Genomic DNA, 19,137 nt, shown 5'->3' on the forward strand with positions numbered 1-19,137 from the left:
GAAACAGTCACAGCACAAGGTAGGAAGAGAAAGAGAATGTTAAATTGTTCAGGCTTCATGGCTTATTCTGAAGCAAAAGAAGCATTTATAAGTTACAGCAGAGTTTTATCTCTTACCTCCCTGACTTCATGGAGCTGACCAGAACGTTGGCTCTTTGCTCTTCGAGCAGCTGCAGGTGACTTGTGATGTGTGATGGTTACAACAGTTGGCCCACTTTGATTCAGGTGTTTCTGGCTGCTGGGAGATGCAGCACTAACTGTCCCAGGTGGCAGCAGGGATGAGCTTCTACTTCGTGAGGATGAAATGCTCTAGAACAAGCAATGGGATGCTGAAATGAGCAACCTTTACACAGGTGAAGAACTTACAACTCAAGCTAGAGATTTGTGCTGTTCTGCTTTCCTCACAAACCTACACCTGGAGCTCTAACTGTGCTCAGGACTGATTTATTCCTTCTGAGCTATCTGCATTGCTCTGCAGGGATCTGCTTGGAAACACTCTGGATATACTCTTTGTTTTGTGCATTGTGGAAAGATCTTCACAGACTTACATATTAGCATGCTACTAAGATCTTAAAACCAAACTGGTTTAGGAAAGACTAGAAAGGATCTTGCAGACAGAGCAGTAATAAAGCAAAAAAAGTTTTTTTATGAAGCTATTGACCTATAAATTCAACACACTGCTGTGAATAGCTAAGAAGAAATGAAGTCTTAATGCTCTCACCTGACAAGCTTGTGAAACAGCACAATGCTGGTTTCAAGAGCAGAGGAGCTGCAGTTTGGGCAAGGCTAAGCCACACACCAACTAAGCATTAACATTCAAAATAAAACATAGATTAAGGAGCTGAGACATTTGGGAGTATGCTTGGGATAATTCCTAAAGAAGGCCAGATCTAAACTTCCAACAGTATCTGATCTGCAGGGTGAAGATGTTAGGAAACAAACTGTGGTGGTTTGGGAGTTCCCTGCCCCCCCCCCACTCTTAGGAAATCACCCAGACTAGACTCAGGCAGCTGGAAAGCTAAGGAATGAAGCTTTATATTCACAGCTCAGCACTACACACAACTGACTTTAGATATGCTGACACATATACCTATTTACCCCACTGAATTCATTAGTGTTACTTCTGCCACTAAAGACAGGAGAACACAAACCACATTCAGCAAATTAAAACAGGATAAAAATTACCCTGAGCTTACAGAATAAAGAAGCACAGCAGCACAGCTTCAGAGAGACAAACTTAAGTGCACCTAGGACAGTTGTGTGGTGTGATGGCTTGGGAGTTCCCTGGCCCCCCACTCTTATGAAATCACCCAGGCTAGACTCAGCCAGCTGGGAGTTAAGGAATGAAGCTTTATATTCACAGCTCAGCACAAGATACAAGCAGAGAGTTACAACAGTTACAGCTACAGACAGACATAGACAAAGTAAAGGTAACACAAAAACACAGCAGCCCTGCCAGAAACCAGAGTGCCCAGGAGGGGCTCCCAACCACCCTGCCACCTTCTTTCCGCCCCTCTGCCTTATCCCAGAGTTTGCCTTACACACAAGGTGAGTTTAGAGCATCAGCAAGGGGGGTTAGAGGCAGAATTAGTTGTGTTACACAGCAAAGGAAGAAAAGCACAGACACACACACACTGTCTTATCTATGTTGGGCTTTGTTTTGATCCATCTCACAAGCCCATGAGTGCAGCAGACATCAGCACTGGTTCCTTTTCACAGCCTGTCATCTAATTTATCTCACTAAAATATTCCAATTAGCCTCCAACTAGCACAGAGACAGCACCATTCAGTATTTTATTTCCCATCTTCTTCTTCTCCAAAGTAAACAAACCCTGATTAAAAAACATACACAGAGAGATTTAATCTACATTCTAACCACTCACAAAAATTACAGTGCAAATGACTGAACCCAAACTGCAGCACTGCAAAAGGACCAGCTTGGGACAGGCTTTGCATGTTTGTGTGCACAATCACTGCGCAGCTTTGAGTGTAATTGGAACATTATAGTGAGAGAAATTAGATTACAGGCTGTGGAAAGGAACCAATGCTGGTGTCTGCTGCACTCATAGGCTTGCTGAGATGGATAAAAACAAGAACACAAAACAGGACAGGAGGAGACAGTTGGTGTGTGCCCCTGTTGCAGTTGGTGCCTGTACTTTTCTCCCTGGGCTTCTTCTGTGTAACTAATCCTTCTGCTTTCTAATCCCAATGGCTGATTCTCTATACTCATCTTGCATGTAAGGCAAACTCTGGGTATTGCAGAGGGGTGGGGAGAAGGTGGAAGGGTGATTGGGAGCCCCTCCTGGGCACTCTGGTTTCTGGGAGGGCTGCTGTGTCTCTGGATTACCTTTACCTTGTCTGTTTCAGTCTATAGCTGTAAATATGGCAAATATCATAGAATCAGCCAGGTTGGAAGAGACCTCCAAGCTCAGCCAGTCCAACCTAGAACCCAGCCCTTGCCAGTCAACCAGACCATGGCACTAAGTGCCCCAGCCAGGCTTGGCTTCAACACCTCCAGCCACAGAGAATCCACCACCTCCCTGGGCAGCCCATTCCAATGCCAATCACTCTCTCTGACAACAACTTCCTAACAACATCCAGTCTAGACCTGCCCTGGCACAACTTCAGACTATGTCCCCTTCTTCTGTTGCTGCTTGCCTGGCAGAAGAGCCCAACCCCACCTGGCTACAATCTCCCTTTCAGGCAGCTGCAGACAGCAATGAGCTCTGCCCTGAGCCTCCTCTCCTGCCGGCTGCACACCCCCAGCTCCCTCAGCCTCTCCTCACAGGGCTGTGCTCCAGGCCCCTCCCCAGCCTTGCTGCCCTTCTCCAAACACCTTCCAGCACCTCAACATCTCTCTTGAATGGAGGAGCCCAGAACTGGACACAGCACTCAAGGTGTGGCCTGAGCAGTGCTGAGCACAGGGGCAGCAGAACCTTCCTTGTCCTGCTGCCCACACTGCTCCTGAATATCTGCTTGTATCTTGTGCTAAGCTGTGAGTATAAAGCTTCATTCCTTAACTTCCTGCCAGCTGAGTCTAGCCTGGGTGATTTCATAAGAGTGGGGGGCAGAAAACTCCCAAACCACCACAACCATCTATGGTACTAACATTCCTCACAGTATCATAGTACCTCAGCATCTTTGGTAAGCCAATACACGTGTCTGCTTTTCAGCAAGAAACTAAGATAATCATTCTGTCACAAAATCTCCATCAACAATCATTTCAGCAAGCTCATTCTCAGCCCGAAATGTTTGCCTCTTCCTTTTTCTTTTTTACATTTCTGTAGAAAGGTTCTGAAAGCAGAGAGCTGAGAACAATTCTTTATCCTCATGGCACTTCCAAAGGAAGGGAAAAAGGTGTCAAATAGGTACCTAGAAATGCTTCCTTCTTAGCCTCACCACTGTAAAGATTTCCAAACCATGCTTTAATTGTACAGTCGTAGAATGCTTCAGGTTGGAAGGGACCTCAAAGCTCAGTCAGTTCCAACCCCCTACCATAGGCAGGGACACCTCCCACTAGAACAGGTCACTCAGGGCCTCATCCAACCTGGCCTTGAACACCTCCAGGCAGGGAGCAGCCACAACATCCCTGGGCAACCTGTGCCAGTGTCTCACCACCCTCACTGCAAACAACCCTTTCCTAATATCCACTCTGAATCTCCCCTCTGCCAGTTCAAACCCATTACCTCTCATCCTGTCATTACAAGACCTTGTCAATAGTCCCTCCACAGCCTTCCTGTAGGCCCCTTCAGATACTGGAAGGCCACTCCAAGGTCTCCTCAAAGCCTTCTCTTCTCCAGGCTGCAGAGCCCCAGCTCTCTCAGCCTGTGCTCTTAGCAGAGCTGCTGCAGCCCTCTCAGCATCTTCATGGCCTCCTCTGGACTGGCTCCAACACTTCCATGTCCTGCTTGTGTTGGGGGCTCCAGAACTGTGCACAGTGCTCCAGGTAGTATCAATGTTGCTTTTCACAATGAATATTCAGACTGCTCTGTGGGCTCAAACATCTCTGTTTTGAACAAGTTGGCTCCAGATGTAATTTTGCCTCCACAAGATAAGAGGTTTGCAGCTTTCCAGTTTCAAATCCAGTGACATTTTATACAGCCCTGTCACTAAAATCTGTGCTGTTTTCTTCTGGTAACTCTTGGCTATGCTGCTGCACGACAGTCTCAGCACCACTGAGACACTTCCTAAGACAGAAATGGACTGAAAATATTCTATAACTGTTTCAGAAATTACAGAATCACAGAATGTCAGGGGCTGGAAGAGACCTCAAGAGCTCATCCAGTCCAATATATGCACCATTCTTAAGCTGACTCCTATACAGTTCAGGGCCAAGATGATACTTGATCAAAAAGAAAAGAGGTTTGATGTGCATAAATAAACCCTATCAGCAGTCACAAAGACTTGAAAGTGTCACTAACCTGGCCTTATGGAAGCAGTAAACAGGCAGACTTTACCAATAGCCAGCAAACATCCACTGGGGAATGTAAAGGTGCCTTGTGGCCAGCCATTAACAAGTGAAAAAGAAACCCAGCAAAGGCAAAGGGCTCTGGCAGCCATTCCTCCAGCTGTGGAGAACAAGTGCACATCCTATCCATCACAATCATACAAGGGATGACCTCAGACTTCTACATTACACCTGCAACTGCAGTTTAACACTGCAAGGGACAGATCTGGACTTTTTTCTCTCCATCACCTCTCCATGCTGGCTCTGAGGCCCATTTGACCTCTAGGATAGACACTCCAAGAAGCGAAGCAGAGACATAAACACACACAGAGATTCTTTGACAGATTGACATCCCCAGACTGTCTTTCCAAGAGCTTGATGATGGTAATAGCACATCAGGAGCACTGCTTGAGTGGCAAGAGAGCAGGACAGTCCTTCAAACAGGCATGAAGTCATTAGGTTGGCTCAGTTTTAAATTCAAAGCAGCAGACTAAACCACAGAACAGTTTGGTTTTGCCCAGATCCATTTCAGCCAGGCAGGAGAAGAGAGCAGGGCATTAGACTACCAGAACCTGCTGGAAGCAGAGTGCAGTTCCCCCTGCATCAGTGCTCACTGCACTGGTCAAAGAGTTAAGCTCCTTTTAGTAAGGTGCCATTTCCTCTGATTCTTATTCTAGCAGACCCAGAAACACAAAGGAGCCCATGCAAAGGGTGGCAGCAAAAAGAAAGATCCCCAAGGATCAGTGCTGGGCCCACTCCTGTTTAGTATCTTTATTGATGATCTGGATGAGGGGATTGAGTCCAGCATCAGTAAGTTTGCAGATGACACCAAGCTAGGAGCAGCTGTGGAGCTGCTGGAAGGTAGGAGAGCCCTGCAGAGGGACCTGGACAGGCTGGATGGGTGGGCAGAGGCCAATGGGATGAGATTTAACAAGGCCAAGTGCAGGGTTCTGCACTTTGGCCACAACAACTCCAAGCAGCACTACAGGCTGGGGACTGAGTGGCTGAGAGCAGACAGGCAGAGAGGGACCTGGGGGTGCTGGGAGAGAGGAGCTGAAGATGAGGCAGCAGTGCCCAGGTGGGCAGCAGAGCCAATGGCATCCTGGGCTGGCTCAGGAGCAGTGTGGGCAGCAGGACAAGGGAGGTTCTTCTGCCCCTGTGCTCAGCACTGCTCAGGCCACACCTTGAGTGCTGTGTCCAGTTCTGGGCCACTCAATTCAAGAGAGATGCTGAGGTGCTGGAAGGTGTTTGGAGAAGGGCAGCAAGGCTGGGGAGGGGCCTGGAGCACAGCCCTGTGAGGAGAGGCTGAGGGAGCTGGGGGTGTGCAGCCGGCAGGAGAGGAGGCTCAGGGCAGAGCTCATTGCTGTCTGCAGCTGCCTGAAGGGAGGCTGTAGCCAGGTGGGGTTGGGCTCTGCTGCCAGGCAAGCAGCAACAGAACAAGGGGACACAGTCTCAAGGTGTGGCAGGGCAGGTCTAGGCTGGATGTTAGGAGGAAGTTCCTGGCAGAGAGAGTGATTGGCATTGGATTGGGCTGCCCAGGGAGGTGGTGGAGTCGCTGTGGCTGGAGGTGTTGAAGCCAAGCCTGGCTGGGGCACTTAGTGCCATGGTCTGGTTGATTGGCTAGGGCTGGGTGCTAGGTTGGAGTGGCTGAGCTCGGAGCTCTCTTCCACCCTGCTTGATTCTATGATTCTAAGGAGGCTGGAATGCCATTTGCAGCTGCAGGGAACCATCAAACCATTTCAGCTGAAACGTGAATCCACCCCATCCACTTTTTAGCAGCTCACTGTACAGTTTGAAGCTAGAAAAAGTGAAAGTCTGCCTCCATATTCTGACACAGACCTAAACTGAAAGTTACCAGCTGAGCTCAGAAGCTACTTCACAAGATAAGCTTTCTGTTCCTTGCCACATGCCCAATCTACGCTGGAAATTACAAGAGCTATATGCCCATCCAGTAAGCAACCAACACACTGGAATTAAGAGCTGCTATAAAGCCCCCATATGTTTGTTTTTCATAGTACTTTTGTAGCCATCATCACCCCACAGTCATGAGCAGAAGAACAGGCTTGTGATAATGTATGGCTATGAAATTACTTTTAGACTTAGCATAAACATTCTGCAGAAGCCTGCCCTCCTCAGAAGCACTGTCACTGCACTGCAGCTTGACTCATGCTTTAATTAAAACCTCTACAGTAATGTTCACTTGGAATAGTCTAAGAACCAGGAATCCTATCCAGACACAGAAGACTTCCCCCATACAGTGGTTGAGCAATCTGTAATTAAGCCAAATGAGACACACCAAGAACATTAACAGTACCTTTCAGCAGGGGAATTATTTTCCAGAGAACATTCTCTTTTTACTGCTTTTTTATGATGAAGATGTAAAATCTAATTGAAGTGACACACTTAGGTTGTGTTTCATCCACTTGTTAGCTGCACAGCTCACCTCTGAACCATTTATTAGGATGGTAAAAAAATGCAGTCCCTACTGTACCCCTTTTTGTGTTTGGGGTGTTTGTTTGTGGGGTTTTTTCTTCTTTGGTAACCAGGAATGCAATGAGGAAGGCCACAGCCCTCTTGGAACTGAAGCTGGCAAAGGAAGTAAAAGAGAACAAGAAAGGCTGCTTCAAACCCATCAGTAGAAACAGGAAGCCCAGGGAAGGCGTGGGGCAGTGCTGAACGATGAGGCAGCCTGAGAACTGAGGGTGCAGAGAAGGCAGAGCTGCTGAATGTCTTCTTGGCTTCAGTCTTTACCCCTAAGGGTGAGCTCCCCTATGGACTCCAGACCCTGAGTGAAGGAGAGGAAGCCTGGAGGAGGGAATGCTCCCCACTGGTCAGTGCAGACTGGGCTAGGGATCAGTGACACACATTGAACATTCACAAGTCCATGGGCCCTGATAGGATACACCCAAGGGTGCTGATAAAGCTGCCTGAGGTTGTTGCTCTGCCACTCTCCATCGTCTTTGCCAACTGGTGGCAGACAGAAGAGGTGCCTGAGGGCTGGAGCAGAGCCAACGGCACTGCAGGCTTCAAAAGGGCAAGAAAGAGGTTCCAGGGAGCTACAGACCAGGCAGCCTCACCTCCATCCCTGGAAAAATGATGGAGTGACTCCTGCTGGAGGGCATCTCAAGGCACTTGGGAGAGAAGAAGGTTATCAGGAGCAGTCAGCGTGGATTTACCAAGGGGAGGTCATGCATCACTAACCTGATAGATTCCTGTGATGCCATAACTAAACAGGTAGATGCAGGGAGAGCAGTGGATGTAGTCTACCTTGACCTTAGCAAGGCCTTTGACACCATCTCCTACGACATCCTGGTGAGCAAGCTCAGGAAGTGTGGGAAGGAAAAGCTTGCAGTGAGGAGGATTAGGAACTGGTTACAAGACAGCTCAAAGAGTGGTGATCAATGGTGCCAGGCCCAGCTGGAGAGCTCTAACCAGTGGAGTCCCCCAGGGATCAGTGCTGGGGCCAGTCCTGTTCAACATCATCAGTGACACTGATGAGGGCACAGACAGACAGACAGAGTCTGCTCAGCAGGTTTGCTGATGACACCAAGCTGGGAGGCTTGGCTGAGACAGCTGCAGGCTGTGCGGCCATCCAGAGAGACCTGGACAGACAGAGCTGGGCACAGAGGAACCAAATGAGGCCCAACAGGGACAAGTGCAGAGTCCTGCACCTGGGGAGGAATAACAAACTGCAGCAGGACAGGCTGGGAGGTGACTGCTGGAGAGCAGCCCTGGGGAGAGGGACCTGGGAGTGCTGGGGGACACTTCTTGTGGGCAAGAAGACCAATGGGATCCTGGGATGTACTAAGCAGAGTGTGTCCAGCAGATCCAGGGAGGTTCTCCTGCCCCTCTACTCTGCCCTGCTGAGACCTCATCTTGAGTACTGCCTTAGGTTTTTGGCTTCCCAGTTTAAGAAGGACAGGGATCTGCTGGAGAGGGTCCAGTGGAGGGCTACAAGGATGATGAGGAGACTGGAGCACTGCCTGATGAGGAGAGGCTGAGGGACCTGGGGCTGCTTAGTCTGGAGAAGAGAAGACTGAGAGGGGATTTAATCAATGTTTATAAACATCTGAGGGCTGGGGGTCAGGAGGGGGGGACAGGCTCTGCTCACTGCTCCCTGGGATAGGACAAGAAGCAATGGATGGAAGCTGCAGCACAGGAGGTTCCAGCTCAACACAAGGGGGAACTTCTTGCCTGGAAGGGTCCCAGAGCCCTGGCACAGGCTGCCCAGAGAGGTTGTGGAGTCTCCTTCTCTGGAGCCTTTCCAGGCCTGTCTGGATGTGTTTCTCTGTGGTCTGTGTTAGATAGTGTTGTCCTGCTCTGGCAGGGGGGTTGGACTCGATGATCCCCTTACGTCTTGTGATCCTTGGGTCCCTTCCCACCCTTAATATCCTGTGACCCTGTGATCTTGTGAACTAAAAAAAAAAACCCTTGCTCTGCTGCATTTCCTCCACCACTCTTGTCCCCAGCTGAAGCTTTACAGACAGCAAGGAGAGAAAGTCATAGAGTAGCATTTGGAAGCAGGCAGTAGCTGTGAAAGAGAAAGGAAGAGCAGTGCTCATCTGGCGCCAGTGCGGGAAGAGGGAATGCCCTTCTGCATTTCACAGAAGCAGTGGCACAGCTGCAGCTTTGAAGAACATCCCCCAGGTTCTCATGTTCTCCTATGAATCTCCTTCCAGCAAGATTTATTCAAGGTTTCAAAGACATGCTCTCTCTCTGGGATGTAAGACCTGTAGCTAACAGCCCCATCGCTGGTACTCTCAAGTAACTTCCCACTAGTTCCCCAGTAATGTAAGTCCCACCTAAGAGCAAACATCCAGCTCACTACATATTTCACACTTCCCATTCCATCTCCTTCTCAAGGAGATGACTCCTAAAAAACAGCTAGAAATATCTGCCTGCCATTCCTCCTGTGGAAAAGGTGAGCTTAAGCTGTAAGAGAAGCTGGAAGCAAATGCTCAGGCTCCAACTCACCAGCTGGTAGAAACAAGCCTGTTCCCAGCAGAGACAAGAGCTTGGACCTGTTCAAACTCCAGAACTGCAAAACACAAGTATCTCTCTGCCTGTTTGTCACAGCAGTGTGGGGGACAATTTGCAGTTATCACTTTCTCAAAGTATGAGGAGAGGTGGAAAGAGAGAGATCCAGCCCTGCTGCCAGGAGGATAACAAACCACATCATGTCAGCCCCACGAATGGCACAGCTACTGCAGTAAAATCCAAACCCACACATTTTTGTCAAGTCCTCAGTAATCCAAAAGGAAGTTTAGGCAACCTTCTCTGTGCCACTACAGTCTTTTCTGTGTAATTCTAGCCTCTAACCCTAACATAAAAGAAACAGGTGGGTGAAATAGTGACCAGAGAGAAATGTGGCAGTTCTTACATCCCTCACCTCCTACTGGGCAGTGCTTCTGAAGAAACTTGCAGGAAACAGAAAAAAAGAGTTCTAGAAATGCATCATGAATCACAGAATCAACCAGGCTGGAGGAAACCTCCAAACTCATCCAGCCCCACCTAGAACCCAGCCCTAGACAATCAACCAGACCATGGCACTAAGTGCCCCAGCCAGGCTTGGCTTCAACACCTCCAGGAACAGAGACTCCACCACCTCCCTGGGCAGCCCATTCCAATGCCAATCACTCTCTCTGACAACAACTTCCTCCTCACATCCAGCCTAGACCTGCCCTGGCACAGCTTGAGTCTGTGTCCCCTTGTTCTGTCCCTGGTTGCCTGTCAGCAGAGCCCAACCCCACCTGGCTACAGCCTCCCTTCAGGTAGTTGTAGACAGCAATGAGCTCTGCCCTGAGCCTCCTCTGCTGCAGGCTGCACACCCCCAGCTCCCTCAGCCTCTCCTCACAGGGCGGTTCTCCAGGCCCCTCCCCAGCCTTGCTGCCCTTCTGTGGACACGTTTCCTAGTCTCTGGAGCTTCTGTGAAGCATCACTGCAGTGTAACCAATACCTGATGTCCAAAGTCTAATCACTATACCATTAAGGACTTGAATGCTGGCTCCTATGGAGAAAAGCAGAGAAAAGCTTTCAAAACTTCCTTGCAGACAAAACCCAAGTTAGCACTATATGTAATGCTACAGTCTGGGAAGATTGGGGGAAAGCATCTTGAATAACGAGAGATAAACCCTTTCAGAAGAAAGGCTCCTAGGAAAAGTAAGCACTGCACTGCTTCAGTGGATGTGTGGAGAAGCAGTCATTGGTGGTCTCACAAGAAGCAGGTGAATTCCCAACATCTTCTGTACTCCTCTGCTTAAAAATACCTACAATGTAAATTCTTTACTAGCTCTGTGGCATATAAAAGTGGAAATAAAGAATGCTTCACTAACAAACATGTCAACTGAACAGCCTGATTTTAGAGGTAGATCTGTAACACATTTCTGTGTTCTTTGACATTTCTGTTTTATTCTAAATGGATCCAAGCCAGTTCAAATGTCTCACTGCTTACACCAACAAAAATGAATCTATATGGCAGCATCCAAGGCCAACTTTCTGTAACTCATCAGTCTAAGACAGATGCAAGAACCACTGTCCCGCTGTATGAAAGCAACCTTTCATTTGGTTCCTCAGCCACATGTGTCCACCACCTCCCAGTCAAGGAAGCCCTTGGATTTTACTGCACAACAAGCCTAGGAACCAGAAGGAGGCCACTGCAGTGGTTGGTCACTATGAAGGAGTAGGAGAACAAGTCTAGAGAGATGCTTCTCATTCCAAGCTCTTCCTGTTTCTCAAGGCTGGATGTTAGACCTTCTGTGACTGACACACTCAGTCAAGACTTTGTGCCTTTCAAATACTTCTCACCTTTATATGCACTTTTGGCAGTCGTGAGAGTCTAAATCCTCTCTCTTGTTTATCAACAAAGATAAGGATTGCATCAGTCTCTCCCTAGTCAACAAAGATAAAGATTGCCTTTGTTACCTTCTGGGACTCAGTCTTGGTGCTTGGCCTAAAGCTCAGGGATGCAAATCAACAGACAACGCCTCGGAAACCGCTGGACCTCAGCCTGGCTAGAATGCCCAGGATGCCTGCATCTCAGCCACCCCGAAGAGAAAAGGCTGATGTGCATGCAGGGTATGGAATGCATGAGGAGCTGCAGGCAGACACCGAGCAGAAGGCTGTGTGAAAGGCAGGAGCATTGCCTGCCAAAGGGTGGCACTCCCAGCAGACCACCAAGAGTGCACTTCTAGCAGACTACCAAGGGTGGACCTCCACCAGACTACCAGAGCAGCACCACCACCAGCCGAACTCCACAGCAGACCAGCCCTGGGCCACGCACCCGTCTCTCTCTCCACCCCCCATCTGCGACTGAGGGTAATATGATCACAGTTCTTTTCCTTCCCTGCTTCTTCTCTTCTTCTCCAACATTCTCTTTATCTCTCTCTCCCCCTTCTCTCTCTCTCCCTCTGTTTTGTCCAACTTTATCCTCTAATAAAGAGCTTTGTGGTGAGCTCTGGTCTCATTTGCACCTTAAATTCACAACACAGAAATCCATAAGAACAGATCTTGCATCTCTGGACAGAGATATTGTTCATCTCTGTTCTCTGGACCTTGACAGCATCCAAAGTAACTCATAATGATTTCCATTTCTCATTAATCTCCTGTTTTGAACCTGCTTACAGCTCATTTTCTTTAAGGCACCTCCATACCAACACAGTATCACAGTATCACCAAGGTTGGAAGAGACCTCACAGATCATCAAGTCCAACCCTTTACCACAGAGATCAAGGCCAGACCATGGCACCAAGTGCCACATCCAACCTTGCCTTGAACTGCCCCAGGGACGGCGACTCCACCACCTCCCCAGGCAGCCCATTCCAGTGTCCAATGACTCTCTCAGGGAAGAACTTTCTCCTCACCTCGAGCCGAAATTTCCCCTGGCGCAGCCTGAGGCTGTGTCCTCTCGTTCTGGTGCTGGCCACCTGAGAGAAGAGAGCAACCTCCTCCTGGCCACAACCACCCCTCAGGTAGTTGTAGGCAGCAATAAGGTCACCCCTGAGCCTCCTCTTCTCCAGGCTAAGCAGGTAGCAAATACTCCCTATTTATTGGCTCCAGAGCCCTTTCCCGTCACAGAAAGAGACCTGAGAGTAGACAGGTTCCATTAGACAGAGCACATTCTGCACACAGTAACTGATGAGAAGCACTTGCCACCACTCCAACATTTGTTTCAGAAATTAAAGTATTCAAGACAAGTATGTGACAGACTTATAACAGTCTAAGTCTTTTGTTCCTTGCTCCTTTCCTGATAAACCCTAATATTCTATTTGCCTTTTCTGGACCACTACTAATTACTGGCTACTTTCAGTGCTACAACACCAAGGTTTTTCTCTTGCCCTACTAATTAATTCAGAGCTTAACAAAATATGTAGGGACTACCACTGCAAGAGCTCAACGTGGAGAGGCAGAGTAAAAAATTCTAGGCATAGATTATTACTGAGTGTAAATAGTTTTTACCTAAGGAGGAAAAATGATCCAGAACTCACTTAAATATCTCAACTCAATTATTGCCACTCCAGAATTAGATTTTGGTGACACCTCTATAGAATTATTTATCAGGATCAGGCAAATAGAGAAAAGCAAATCCAGTATTAGAAATATTAGCAAACAAATACAGAGTAGAAGTATAGGAACTGGTACACAGAATCACAGCACCAGGCAGGCTGGCAAAGCCCCTCAGCATCACCAAGTCCAGCCTAGAACCCTGCTCTACAAGATTCACCTTAAACCATAGCCCTAAGCACCACATCCAAACCAACCTTAAACACAGCCAGGCTGGGTGACTCCACCACCTCCCTGGGCAGCTCATTCCACTCCCTGACCACTCTCTCCATGAAAAAGTTTTTCCCAATCTCCAATCTAAACCTCCTCATTCTCAGCTTGAGGCCATTCCCCCTTGTTCTGTCTCCAATTACATGTGAGGAGAGCCCAGCAGCAGCCTCTCCACAATGTCCCTCCAGGTAGCTGTAGACAGCAATGAGGTCTCCCCTCAGCCTCCTCTGTTTCACACTAACCATCCCCAGCGCCCTCAGTCACTCCTCATAAGATTTATTCTCCAGCCCCCTCCTCAGCTTCATTGACCTCCTCTGGACCTGCTTCAGCACCTCCACATCTCTCTTGCACTCTGGTGCCCAAAACCCAACACAATACTGGAGGTGTGGCCCCACCAAAGCCACTGCATAAGTTTTTGATATCATATATATTGAGCAACAGTTCAACTAATAACCATGTCAATGGGTTCAAGAAGTGACCAGAAAAGTTACTGAGGAATAATTCACTAGTGGCAGTTCAGCATGAAAAGTTACCATGTCTGTCTAGCACCGGAATTCCCTTAGCTGCAAATCACCAGCAACTGTCAGTACATCCTCGTCAAGCAGAGCTGCACCTCTCTGAACGTTGCTGGGCCACAGCTACACAGAGCCCACATTGAACTACCACATGTAGGAACCGAAAGAGCACCAAAAGTGAAGCTGCTTATTCTCCTTCAAAGAGGGAAATTATACCAGAACCACTTCCTAAGGAGTCTCTGTAATTCAAAAAGGAGAAAAAGTTGGATTTCTTTCACTTCACACACTCACATGAATGCTCTTCTCCTGAAAATATCCCTTAGCTTTTAAAAGTCCAACTTGCAAAGATACCCAGAACATGACTTTGAGAGCAGTTAATGGAAGCCTGATACTGTCACAAGCCTGGGGCAGGAAGGAATTCTTTCTGCATGCAGTTCTATGCATTTTCTTTTTACATATAGCAAAGAATCAGGAAGAGAGCAAAATCTTTTTCATTCTTGTAAAGACATCAACAGAAGCACTTAGACTGAAGAGAAGAACAGGAGTTGTTTGGGTTTTTAGGGACTTATTATTAGAATCATAGAATCAAGCAGGTTGGAAGAGACCTCCAAGATCACCCAGTCCAACCTAGCACCCAGCCCCAGCCAATCAACCAGACCATGGCACTAAGTGCCCCAGCCAGGCTTTGCTTGAATACCTCCAGTGATGGTGACTCCACCACCTCCCTGGACAGCCCATTCCAATGCCAATCACTCTCTCTGACAACAACTTCCTCCTAACAGCCAGCCTAGACCTCCCCTGGCACAACTTGAGACTGTGTCCCCTTCTTCTGTTGCTGGTTGTCTGGGAGAAGAGCCCAACCCCACCTGGCTACAGCCTCCCTTCAGGGAGTTGTAGACAAAAGCATATAGAAAAGACCTTCATCATTTGTTTATAATAGGGAGAGTTGTTTGGTTTTAGTATCTCCAACTTTCAAAGTGGGTTCTAATTAACAAATATTGATGTCATCTCTAGTTTGAGTCAGGGGACACCCTCAAACCATCATTCTGCTATTTTTAAACCCAGAATATGTTTTGAATCTGTCCAAAATATTTATCTCTCCAAGGTTAAAAACTCTGACATCATTTCCAAAGATAAGTTAATAACACAAATCTTAACACGATGCCCTGGTTCAGATTTGGTTAAGATGCTAAAGAGTGACCACTGCTAACACCTACCTGAAGCTTCTCTAACAGGAGCCATCAACTCTTGTAAGAGGAAATAAAGCAAATCTCCAATGCTAGTACATTTACCAATCTTCAATACTAATCAGGACATAAGACAGGTATTTATAAATAAGCTGTTCATTCACCCACTCAATCAACTGTCTACTTCATTAGTTTCTCACAAACAGGACACTGCTTACTCACTGAGACTGCCCAATTAACTCCAGCTTGCCCCAGTCAGTGACAAATAACTTCCTGCTTTTATGCATAAACCCCCAAACATCAACCTACTCCAGTCTGCTGTCCAGATCATGCTGTTCTTTGCCTACACTACTCAAAACATAATAGTTACTTCTCCCTCTCAATTATTTACCTTAGAATTACCTTCCTTGTGGTGTTTGGCACAGGATCGAAGCTGAGTTATCCAGTACTGTTTCTCTTTTGCATCAGCAGCTGGAACAGAAACAAGAAAATGCAGGGAATGGCACATAAATCCACTCTGGTTTTGCATAAGAGAAGGTGACTGAGAGGGAGATGCACTACAAATTCTACTGAAATCAAGTATGGCTAAGTTCTTCGGTGCAATACATCTGAACCTCAACTTAAGGTGTGGCTGGTCGGAAGAGGCAAATTGCTCAGTCTTCTTCACAGTTACCTCCTCCAATTGTTACTAAACCCAGAATTACCTCAAGGTTACTTTGGTGCTCACCTGTTCTACTGGTCTCTCTGTGAAGCACAAGGGTCATACTGTAACAATGACATCAGTGAAACCCCCAGGCTCAGGCTGTCAGCTACCAGACAAAGTATCAGTTCTACAGACACTTAAGTACATCTATTTTAATGCAGTTCCACTAAATCTCTTTAAACCAATGTGTCATTCACATGCAATCCAAAGATACCAGAAGGCAAAGCACATTTTCCCACACATCTCTTTAAAAGCAGCTTTAAAAAGTGCTTGTAAAGACTGCCCACAGTCTCTACACACAGTGGCTCCTGTGTAGTAAGTTTATTCAGGAGAGGTGTTTGCTTCTGGGTTGATTTTTAAGCCAACTACTAGAGTAGTCCTAATTATGAATAGCTATGTGGAGTGGATGATCTCAGCAAGTATTTTCTTTTACTTCCTCTACTATTATGTACTTCAGTGTTTATTGGCTCAGCATAAAACTTATTTAGTGATTTCAATCAAATTCATAGATCCAATTAAATTATGAAGGATCATAGAGCATCTGATGATCACAAGTGGCTGGAGAAGCATGAAAATGAAACCACAAGTGCTCATTCCAGAACACCTGCACAGGAATTCTCCCTGGGTGTTCTTCTGTATCACTTCTAAGAATGAAACAGGACCACACTACACCACAGGGGAGTACTGCATACTCTGTCCTGCCAGGCAACTGATGAAAAAAGCTGTGAATCACAGAATCAGGCAGGTCGGAAGAGACCTCCAAGCTCAGCCAGCCCCACCTAGAACCCAGCCCTAAACAATCAACCAGACCATGGCACTAAGTGCCCCAGCCAGGCTTGGCTTCAACACCTCCAGGCACGGCCACTCCATCACCTCCCTGGGCAGCCCATTCCAATGCCAATCACTCTTTCTGGCACGAACTTCCTCCTAACATCCAGCCTAGACCTGCCCTGGCACAGCTTGAGACTGTGTCCCCTTGTTCTGTTGCTGCTTGCCTGGCAGCAGAGCCCAACCCCACCTGGCTACAGCCTCCCTGCAGGTAGCTGTAGGCAGCAATGAGCTCTGCCCTGAGCCTCCTCTCCTGCCGGCTGCACACCCCCAGCTCCCTCAGCCTCTCCTCACAGGGCTGTGCTCCAGGCCCCTCCCCAGCCTTGCTGCCCTTCTCCAAACACCTTCCAGCACCTCAACATCTCTCTTGAATGGACGAGACCAGAACTGGACACAGCACTCAAGGTGTGGCCTGAGCAGTGCTGAGCACAGGGGCAGAAGAACCTCCCTTGTCCTGCTGCCCACACTGCTCCTGAGCCAGCCCAGGATGCCATTGGCTCTGCTGCCCACCTGGGCACTGCTGCCTCAGCTTCAGCTACTCTCTACCAGTACTCCCAGGTCCCTCTCTGCCTGGCTGCTCTCAGCCACTCTGGCCCCAGCCTGCAGTGCTGCTTGGGGTTGTTGTGGCCACAGTGTAGAACCCTGCACTTGGCCTTATTAAATCTCAACCCATTGGCCTCTGCCCACCCATGCAGCCTGTCCAGGTCCCTCTGCAGGGCTCTCCTAGCCTCCAACAACTCCATACCTGCTCCTAGCTTGATGTCATCTGCAAACTTACTGATGCTGGACTCAATCCTCTGGTCCAAATCATCAACAAAGATATTGAACAGGACAGAATAAAACTAATGTGGTCAGAATAAAACTAATATAATTTGAAAATTCTGCTACACTGTGTTACATGTCAGTTCCTAAAATACCTTTTGTAAGGTGTTTTTAAACACTGCTTCTTTAGAACTACTCTGATGAAAGCATCCTCATCGATCCCCCATAAACACCTCAGAATCAGAATACTGCTTTTAAAAAGAAGAGAAAGAACATTTAAAAAGTCAAATAAAATAGTCCAAAGTAATTCTTATGTACCCTGTATTGCCTACTTACATTTGGGAGTAAGAGAAGGCAAAATGTTATGTTAAACAAGTATTGAATTATTGCAAGACTGAGAAGAGAAACAAGAATGGTCTTGCATTGTCATTTTTGTGCTCTCCGACCTATTATCAACCCATTAACAACCCATTACCCCATACATTACTGCACTGCAGGATGGTAGCAGGGTAGAACAATATTAGGAATTAAATGCTACTCTGTGAACCACAACAAAAGCAGCTTTTCCTTCCTTCAGGAGCAACAGAATACACCATACAATCAAAATGTCACACCTGTGTCACTCCAGATCGCTCTTCCATTGTGTACTACGAAGTAGCACGCAGCAACGTAGTTGTATGGGCATTGCTTTCTGACAGTACAGGGGATTAAAAGATATATTAATTACAAGATAAATCAAACATGCAGAAGCAGGAATGGCAGAGAAGAACGATTCAGCTGGCCCTTGCAGCAGCACTGTACCTCTCAACTTGTACATCTCTCCGTTGGCAGAGTAGACCACCAGCATGTGCGGCACTTCGTCGCTGGGCGAGATGATGGCTCCGGCTAAAGACAAGGCCCCTCGTGGCTTCTGGCTTTTGCTTTGCTCATTCACAAAGTACTGCAGGATCCCTGTCTCGAAGTCCAGCACAAAGTACCTGCCCAGAGAAATTGCAAACACACGAATGAGGCTAGGTCAGCCTTGGCGTCCTCAGTCTGTAAGGTACCACTGCTTTGATTGTTATGGGCTTGGGTTTTCATGGGCACTTCTTTTATTCATAGAATGGGGCAGGTTGGAAGGGACCTCAAAGCTCATCCAGGTCCAACCATAGGCAGGGACACCTCCCACTAGAACAGGTTGTTCAAGGCCTCATCCAACCTGGCCTTGAACACCTCCAGGCAGGGAGCAGCCACAACCTCCCTGGGCAACCTGTGCCAGTGTCTCACCACCCTCACTGCAAACAACTTCGTCCTAATATCTACTTTGAATCTCCCCTCTGCCAGTTCAAACCCATTCCCCCTTGTCCTGTCATTACAAGACCTTGTCAATAGTCCCTCCTCAGCCTTCCTGTAGCCCCCTTCAGATACTGGAAGGCCACTCCAAGGTCTCCTCAAAGCCTTCTCTTCTCCAGGCTGCACAGCCCCAACTCTCTCAGCCTGTCCTCAGAGCAGAGCTGCTGCGCCCTCTGAGCATCTTGGTGGCCTCCTCTGGACTGGCTCCAAGAGTTCCATGTCCTGTTTATGTTGGGGGCTCCAGAACTGCCCCCAGGACTGCAGGTGGGGTCTGAGGAGAGCAGAGCCAAGGGGCAGAATCCCCTCCCTTGCCCTGCTGCCCACACTGCTCTTGCTGCAGCCCAGCAGAGAGTTGCTGTCTGAGCTGCATGAGCAAACGTGTTTCTTTCAGATTAAGGATGATGTTCACATATGAAACAGAAGACACAAAAGCAAGAAAAGGAATTCTTTGCAGAGGAGGTTCCACTGAAGAATTATGAGACTGCTGCTTTTAGAGACTTTTGGCCTCTCCTCATTTCTTTTATGCATACCTTTGAAAGACATGCTACTTGCCCACAACTTCTCATTTGAAAAGGTGACTGCAGAGGGACAAGGC

General features: G+C 47.8%; 1 protein-coding gene across 1 annotated transcript in view; it reads right to left on the minus strand.

Moving 5' to 3' along the window:
- The window catches only part of OSBPL10 (oxysterol binding protein like 10), a 162,363-nt gene that overhangs the window by 102,076 nt on the left and 41,150 nt on the right, over positions 1-19,137 (minus strand). Inside the window, exons 2-4 of the mRNA XM_064169540.1 lie at positions 18,012-18,187; positions 15,309-15,388; positions 117-308 (exon numbers count right to left, since the gene is read on the minus strand). Of these exons, the coding sequence (XP_064025610.1) occupies positions 117-308; positions 15,309-15,388; positions 18,012-18,187 (448 nt within the window). The remainder of the gene's footprint in view (positions 1-116; positions 309-15,308; positions 15,389-18,011; positions 18,188-19,137) is intronic.

The sequence above is a fragment of the Pogoniulus pusillus genome, chromosome 32, assembly GCF_015220805.1.
Source record: "Pogoniulus pusillus isolate bPogPus1 chromosome 32, bPogPus1.pri, whole genome shotgun sequence".
In the NCBI taxonomy this organism is placed as follows: domain Eukaryota; kingdom Metazoa; phylum Chordata; class Aves; order Piciformes; family Lybiidae; genus Pogoniulus; species Pogoniulus pusillus.